Below are 8,900 nucleotides of genomic sequence, written 5' to 3'. Positions count from 1 at the left end.
TGGAAAGCTTTTCACGTTGTAGAGTCCATGTCCAGATGAATTGAGGCTGTCCTGAGCACAAAAGGGGGTGCAACTCTACAGTATATTAGGGTGGTGTTCCTAATGGTTTGTACACTGTGTATCCTATTGTAATAAATCAATGTAGTTAAACTATTTTAAAGCTCCATATAATCATTCTTTTTGGATGAAATGTAAGCATGTTTCATTTGAAATGATTGACTTTGGGAGGAGAGCAAGGCAGTGAACAGTTACACCACTGCATTGGCATGGATGATTCACGTCAACACTGACCTATCTACACCCTCTAGTGGATCTTAACAGAAACAGATGAGGCTTCAATTCAGTTCTCTGCCATATTCATAATTACCATCTGATCTTTTGATATAACAACCAATTTCCGACAAAAGGACAGATTGATCAAGTTACCCACCATGCTTTATCAAAGGACAGGTACAGGTCTTCACAATCAAACACAAGTTAAACAGTGCCTCTAAGGAATTTATCAAAGGTACACAGGACATATAAAAATATCAGACTCTGAATGCATAGGTAAAGTTACTGTATTCTTCCTCTTGAACATGAGCAATCAATCAGTACAATGTTAGTCATCCATTTCACAGAACTAGTATTCATTCTGGAACATTCTAGAACACTGGTGCTCCTTCACTGGGCACAAAATGGCCGTAGGCATTTCAAACATCATCATTCAGCTTCTTCAACCAGGTACCTCTTGGTCTCGTTGCACAAGTTAAGAATACAAAATTCTCTGGAGAGTCCATTTGACATGTTCAAGTTAGTCTTGTATTTCTTCAACATTTACACTCAACCCATTCAACACAGTAGATTCTGTGGCTTTACACTTGGTTTCATCCTAGCTGCAACCGACCTTCCCTTTCACCCCCATTGATAAACACGTTCCATACTTGTAGGCATCGATACAAACTAAAGACATTTCTTGTTAAAAAGGAAATGACAAATTAATAAAAATATATAATCATTAAACATACTAAGACAGCCAGAGCTTAAGGTATACATTTGAACGGTAAACTATTAACACCTTTGTTAGTAACTGACTGTTGATTGTTTATAAACTTCTGTAGTGGGCCACTGACTGTACCATTGAACTGAATGTTAACCAGCATAAAGGACTGATAGGAAATGTTAGGGTCTTAGTCTTCCTCTATGAGCAAATGTGTTTGTCATAAAGCATTTTAAGCAGTAATCTTTTCAATCAATGCACTCTCATTCAGCTTCAATACTAACGTTTGCGTCCTTGAGTATGAATCGTCATTTATACTCAAACAAAGAAGTAGCAAACACCACAACTTGACAAAAGTCAAATGTCAGTAGGTTAAACTCGGGGACCCCTCAAGAGCTAACATTTGATCTCTAGCTAGCTTACATGTTTAATGTAGGTTAAGTGTTTAAAACGTTCTCACAGAGCAGCGTGAACTTGAGTATTATGACAAATGCACTGTATGATAGAAGCAACAGGGAGAATGGCTGGGAAACGTGTTATGGAAGCACTCAAACATAACAGCCGTGTCAAACTTATGAAACAGAAACAATCCTTTCAAACTGTCCTCTGCCCACGTCATATCAGTTCACTCCAAAACAACTAAAAACATTTCATACAGCAATTAAAAAAATAGGACATTCATGATAGATAAATCTATTGTGGAGAACCATACTATTTTTCTGGCTAGGTTTGTATTTGGTTTTGATCTGATCACAGTAAATGGAAGTATCTTAAGTGAAGCGATCCAGAAACAGTTTAAAATGCTCATTTTAGGGGAACCCCTACTAGAGCTGGGAATATACTTCCCCTAAAGTGAACCTAGCAGATTCTGCTTAAATCAATAATACCTGAATTCTATAGGAACGGTCAACCATTCAATTCATTCACAGCTGAAAGTGTCAGTTGAATATTAGACCCAATAACTGTTACATTGAAAAGAACCCCTCACACACAAACATTCAACCAAACTGTAGAACATTTAAATATTGCCCCTGCACCCAATACATGTTAATCTAAATGAGTTTTGTTTCAGCAAGTAAACATTGTAGAATAAAACTAAATTCATAGAGCAGGAGCAATGAAGAATTGTTCCACATTGGGTGTTTGATTGAAATCCAGACGGTGTCTGTGGAGCTAGCTAACCATAGCATCTGTTAGAAGGCTGTTATCTTCCAACTGACGAAGAGAGTTCTTTAAGAAACAGACACATTGTCTTAACAATACGGATGAAACTTGAAGCATCTGTTTGCTTACTAAGCACATAAACAGTTCTACGAAACTAACAAAAACTTTCCAATTGGCAAGAGACAACACTCACACCCACTCCCTCTTAGATGATCAAACCTCAGCAGCACAAAGCAACATCTCTGATAAGAGCTCCATCAGGCATCCACCTAAGAACAAATAAACAGGGTAGTGTGATAACATGGGCAACCACTGAAGGAAAAACTGGAAATATCACTGAAGTGTGGGAGTATGACTGAGTGTGTGTGTGTGTGTGTGTGCAGTCTGCAGCATGGGTGTGAATGCCAGTTGGAACATCGGCAGCCACCTGCTATGCCCACTAAGCAAGCGGCAGTACTGCATGTTGCTGTGTGCAAGTCAGCTGTGTCGCAACATTGTACTAAGCCGCTCATGTTGGACTAATAAGAGCCATGGCTGTATATCAGAAGAGCTGTTCAAATGGCCTCTACTCTTCTCAACCCCCTCATCATCCAGGAGACAAGTCCCCAGTACATGTATGACTAATGCCCAGTACAAAGGGATCCATGTACAGTACATAAGTTAAGCCATCTAGGAAGAATGTCACTGTCCCTCAACGCCAATGTTCCACTGTAACCCGACAACACAAACTAGAGAGGGAGGAGAGAGAGAGGGACAGAGGGAAGAGAAGAGGGGAGAGAGAGGGAAGGAGGCCCAAATTCTTCAGTATATAACTGAGGATATGATGCATGAGTAATCGGTTAGCGAGCGCTGCATGGGGACAGACTGGCAGGGAGCAAGGCAAGGACAGGCAGGGCGACCACGTTACCTAGCTAACACAACAGGATTTTTAAACAAACCCCCAATAACGCTGGCAGAACTACACCGGATCATAATGCAATGAAATTGACTAATAACGATAGTGGCTATTAGGGTCAATAGAGAGATAGTAGGGTCCACATGGACATCAGGGTCTGTCTGTCTGTCTTGTTGGTCTCCAGTAGGTGAGTCTGGAGGCCTTCATGTTGTAGTAGGGTCCACATGGACATCAGGGTCTGTCTGTCCGTCCTGTTGGTCTCCAGTAGGTGAGTCTGGAGGCCTTCATGTTGTAGTAGGGTCCACATGGACATCAGGGTCTGTCTGTCCGTCCTGTTGGTCTCCAGTAGGTGAGTCTGGAGGCCTTCATGTTGTAGTAGGGTCTGTCACATGGACATCAGGGTCTGTCTGTCTGTCCTGTTGGTCTCCAGTAGGTGAGTCTGGAGGCCTTCATGTTGTAGCAGGGTCTGTCTGTGTGTCTGTCCGTCCTGTTGGTCTCTAGTAGGTGAGTCTGGAGGCCTTCATGTTGTAGCAGGGTCTGTCTGTGTGTCTGTCCGTCCTGTTGGTCTCTAGTAGGTGAGTCTGGAGGCCTTCATGTTGTAGCAGGGTCTGTCTGTGTGTCTGTCCATCCTGTTGGTCTCTAGTAGGTGAGTCTGGAGGCCTTCATGTTGTAGCAGGGTCTGTCTGTGTGTCTGTCCGTCCTGTTGGTCTCTAGTAGGTGAGTCTGGAGGCCTTCATGTTGTAGCAGGGTCTGTCGGTGTCTGTCCATCCTGTGGGTCTCTATTAGGTGAGTCTGGAGGCCTTCATGTTGTAGCAGGGTCTGTCTGTGTCTGTCCGTCCTGTTGGTCTCTAGTAGGTGAGTCTGGAGGCCTTCATGTTGTAGCAGGGTCTGTCGGTGAGGCCTCCCGCCCCAGAAAGGAGTGCCAGGCCCTCAGCCTTCTCCAGCACCACCTCTAACTCCTGGAAGTCCTGCAGCCGAGCCACATCTTTGTCCTGGGAATAATAAAGTTACATTCAATAAAACACATCTTTATTGTCCACAAAAGGTCCAATTGTTTGTAGTGATTACGGAACAAAATCAAGTACATACATGGTTCATCACACACAGGACTTACAGACAATAGGTGGGAGGATAGAAGAGACGTGTGTGTGTGTGTGTGTGTGTGTTTCACAGTCTTAGTCAGCAGTTGTTCTGGGATTACATAATGTGACAACAGCTCCCTTCATAACTGGATGGGTGACATTGTTTTCATATCAAATCCACCCATGCAGTGCAAGATGGGACTACCATGTGCCATGGAACACAATGTAGCTCAAATCAATTAACTTGCAAACATTATAATCAACCCAAAAGTTTGAAACCATTGTGACAATGAACATTTTCTGTGGCCCTCTCATAAGAAAAGAATAGAGCTGTACACACACTCTGCTCTCATTCAAATTATTTCTTAAAATGGTAATAATGGGTGACCATCATTCCATCATCAAGCAGCCGTCATGATCAGTGTTTCCAACCTAACAGAACAGCGTGGTGCTCCAACCTAACAGAACAGCGTGGTGCTCCAACCTAACAGAACAGCGTGGTGCTCCAACCTAACAGAACAGCGTGGTGCTCCAACCTAACAGAACAGCGTGGTGCTCCAACCTAACAGAAACAGAACAGCGTGGTGCTCCCTAACAGAACAGCGTGGTGCTCCAACCTAACAGAACAGCGTGGTGCTCCAACCTAACAGAACAGCGTGGTGCTCCAACCTAACAGAACAGCGTGGTGCTCCAACCTAACAGAACAGCGTGGTGCTCCAACCTAACAGAACAGCGTGGTGCTCCAACCTAACAGAACAGCGTAACAGAACAGCGTGGTGCTCCAACCTAACAGAACAGCGTGGTGCTCCAACCTAACAGAACAGCGTGGTGCTCCAACCTAACAGAACAGCGTGGTGCTCCAACCTAACAGAACAGCGTGGTGCTCCAACCTAACAGAACAGCGTGGTGCTCCAACCTAACAGAACAGCGTGGTGCTCCAACCTAACAGAACAGCGTGGTGCTCCAACCTAACAGAACAGCGTGGTGCTCCAACCTAACAGAACAGCGTGGTGCTCCAACCTAACAGAACAGCGTGGTGCTCCAACCTAACAGAACAGCGTAACCTAACAGAACAGCGTGGTGCTCCAACCTAACAGAACAGCGTGGTGCTCCAACCTAACAGAACAGCGTGGTGCTCCAACCTAACAGAACAGCGTGGTGCTCCAACCTAACAGAACAGCGTGGTGCTCCAACCTAACAGAACAGCGTGGTGCTCCAACCTAACAGAACAGCGTGGTGCTCCAACCTAACAGAACAGCGTAGTGCTCCAACCTAACAGAGCAGTGAACTGTCATCGAGGTGTGTCTAGGAGTGTTCCTGCCTGCCCTGCATCTTTTATTAGTGGTGTCTGGCCCTGCCCTGCCCTGCTCGCTCCATTGAGCTGGTTAGTGGAGTGGAACGGTAGCTGCAGCCTCAGGGTTCACAGTGCTAGTGCTCAGCCACTAGTGTTATAACCAGCCAGTTTGAGTACCAGAGCCACCCGAAACATCACCCTTCCGATGCATGTGTGTGTTTTTGTGCCTGCGTGTGTGTGCCTCTGCCATTCCATACCTTTCGTAGCATGGTGTTGGGTAGCTTACGGATCTTCTCCACGTGTTCGGTGCTGATGTCCAGCTCGCGACAGCACACCCGGAGCAGCGAGCGGTAGGTCAGCTCCTGTCTGTCCAGCTCCACCTCGATGAAGTCGTTCTCCCGCGCGTTGGGGTTCTGGATGCGCACCTTTAGGACCAGTTCTGGGAGAGACACACAAATACACCAATGAAATGACGCTAGCTACTTCAGTGTGTGAGATGCAGTAGAGAGTACACTCAGTATCTGGGGCACATTCAGGCACACACATGGGGAGAAAGCAGTGGATAATGGGTCTGAAAGTGCAGAGCAGTGATAAAACAGGCTCAACATGCAATAGGATTAGCTCCAAAAAAGCTCTGCTGTTGACTCAAATCAATGCTTGATTGAACACCACAACATTAGAGACAAACAGACACCACACAACATCAACAGCACAACATCAACAGCAAGTGCAGTGTGGCGACCGTCCTTACCTTGCACATTGACAGGGAATGTACTGGTAAAGAAGAAAGGCTGGAAGGCAGGCATGTTACCCCCAGCACCCTGGCCACAGTTGAGCTGCTGAGGGAGGGACTGCTGCCGGGTCATAGATGGGTTAGCGTTAGCCACCTGGGCTTGGCTGCTACTGCTGGTGGTGCTGGGGCTGGGGGAGGGCAGGGGAGGAGAGCACACAGCCCCATTATGGGCCACCGAGTGTGGGTACTCCCCATGGTTGACCAGGTGGGGCTCCATGGAGATGTCCATAGGCAGGCCTCCGTTGACGGTGAGAGACGAGGCGGGGCTCGGCGACACTCCGTTCTGCTGCGCCAATGGGATGAAGGCCCCCTCCCTCGGGCTCGGGGTGTCAGAGAGTAGGCTCTGCGGTTGCTGAGGCAGCTGTTGCTCATGGGTGGGCGACAGGGAAGCTGAGTCACTGTGTGGGTCATCTGATGAGTGGTCTCCATTGCCATTTTGGGTCAACTGTGCCAATATGAGCTCAGCCTTGTTGTCCATCTTACTGTACATGAATGGCGGGTTGGACAGGTAGTTTGGGATGATTGGCAACTCAGGCTCCTTGATTTCAGGCACTTCCTCCTCCTCAACTTTGAAAAAATACACAAGACACCACATTGAATTGGGGGAGCCTTGAACATTGACATGCCCAGAGCATGCTGTGAAAACCAAAACATAGCAGGTCCTGGCAGGAGTCTCCATCTATGATCACTACCCAAATTGTGACCCCTAACTATGAGCAGGTCAAACAATTCACTGGCAATGAATTAGTACTTAGGGGTGGCATTAGTGCTTCTAATAGTCATTAACCCAAAATATACCTATTATACAGATATTTCATGAACTGTTTAAGAGAATTTTAACACAAAAACAGTAATAACTGGGAGAGTGGTGAGGTGATGGGACATTTACCTCCTAACAGTCTTCTGATTTCAGGCTTAGAGGTCAGCTGGACAGCCAGCTCATCTTTAGCAGTGAGGATCTCTTGGTCAGCGCCAGAGTTCAGCAGGTACGACACAACCGGTTTGTGATTTCTCTTGCATGCCCAATGCAAACATGTCCTGAATAGGAGACAATGAAAAAAGTAAGTCTCTGATCTGCTCTGGGATGATTCATAATGTTGATGAAAGACTGACATTGCATGATGATGACTCAAACAGCCAATGTGGGAACAGTCATTGTGAATGATAAAGTAGCTACTGGAGGTAGATCCAGATTAAGTACAGTGTTCACCGACTTTACCTACGCAAATATTTGCACCCTGCAGCCAACATTTACTAGTTCATTTTTATTGTCATCATAGTCAAACTTGAGAACCCACGCGGGGGTATATTTGCATCACTTGCAGTTAAAGGAGATTGCCATATAGGCATAATTGGATAACACACTATTCTTCTTAGGCCAGCATGAAATGGTGACATTTGACATGCCATTGCATAGAGCACGTTGCCAACATTGCGCCGGCAGCATTTTAACAATCAATCGATAAATAACATGTAAGGACGGGTGATTATTGATCAACTTGTTTAAGTTTGATTAATATATATATGACACACTTACCATCCGTTTATTTCGTTTTGAGAGTTGACATTTACTCCGCTTTCCACTAAAATCCGCACCTCGTCGATGTCTCCAATCGCAGACGCCTCTCTCAAGCGCTCTTGCAATTCCTTATCCAACGATGTCGTTGACATTTTGTACAAATGATTAGCTAACTTAACGAGACCATGGGAGACAATAATGACTTTACAGGTCGTAAGAGGGTGACGCCTTGGTCTGGAAATAGCTGCTTAATTGCACTAAAAATAGCCGGGGAGAAGCTAACGTTAACTGACTAACGTTAGATAGCTAGCTTTACAGCTACTAGGATCGCGCAAGATTGTTGATGTCCGTAACGTTAAGCTTGACAGAAACAATGTTTATCAAATGACACCATCAATGGTCAGCGGTTAGTTTAATGTAATATGTTGTTGCTGCACCGGCTTGTCAACTCTTTTAAATGAGTTTTGAAATTAAAAGTCCATTACATTGTAGCTGTGTTGCATAAAGGCTCCGAGGTGCGCTGTCAACTATTCCTCCCATATCGGGGACAGATTTGAGTGTAACAACAGTGGGAAGAAAGTTGAATGTTCCTCCTTGCAAAATACGATTTATTTTAATTATCTCTCGTAATAATGAATGTTACAGTAACCCATGTGTTCTGTTGACATTTATTTACCCTGCACATACGTATTTGACTGTTCAACGTACACTGTTTTGTGCAATATGTCCATGTATGCTCCGTTTGGAATCAACGAGTTAGCTGTCCAACAGGTCTAGTTACAGATTTTCTGGACGATATTCAGAAAATATGTGGTGTGTGTGTGTTGAAAAGTACACGAATTGAGGACAGTACTTATTGAGAGCACCTACAGCAACCTTGCTTTGTTCATTCCCACAAATAAGTAATGTTCTACCTCTAAACCTCCTTGAGGATTCCCTTGAAATCGTCTAAATTGTCTTCAACCAAAATCATTCTAATTTTTCAGACTATAAAACTTTATAGCTTGACACCACAGTAGACTTTGACCTCATCGACATAGTAGCATTATAATCAAGGGTGAGGGTCACTGATTTACAGTTATACCCTTTTCAAAGTTGTGGTCAATCAACTTTATTTGATTTCAAACTGATTTTGTGTATCAGAACGTATATAATGTGTGGGACCTAGCCCAAC

General features: G+C 44.8%; 1 protein-coding gene across 1 annotated transcript; it reads right to left on the bottom strand.

Moving 5' to 3' along the window:
- Positions 1–417: 417 nt before the first annotated feature.
- Positions 418–8,269, bottom strand: ankrd40 (ankyrin repeat domain 40). The gene is made up of 5 exons (XM_064987045.1): positions 7,745–8,269; positions 7,097–7,245; positions 6,166–6,774; positions 5,672–5,853; positions 418–4,030 (listed from the first exon to the last, which is right to left on the bottom strand). Exons 1-5 carry the CDS (start codon positions 7,876–7,878, stop codon positions 3,887–3,889), a joined length of 1,218 nt encoding a protein of 405 aa, XP_064843117.1. The 5' UTR covers positions 7,879–8,269; the 3' UTR covers positions 418–3,886.
- Positions 8,270–8,900: the final 631 nt, after the last annotated feature.

This window comes from Oncorhynchus masou, chromosome 14, assembly GCF_036934945.1.
Source record: "Oncorhynchus masou masou isolate Uvic2021 chromosome 14, UVic_Omas_1.1, whole genome shotgun sequence".
Taxonomy (NCBI): Eukaryota; Metazoa; Chordata; class Actinopteri; order Salmoniformes; family Salmonidae; genus Oncorhynchus; species Oncorhynchus masou.
This window is presented reverse-complemented; position numbering and strand designations above follow the sequence as displayed.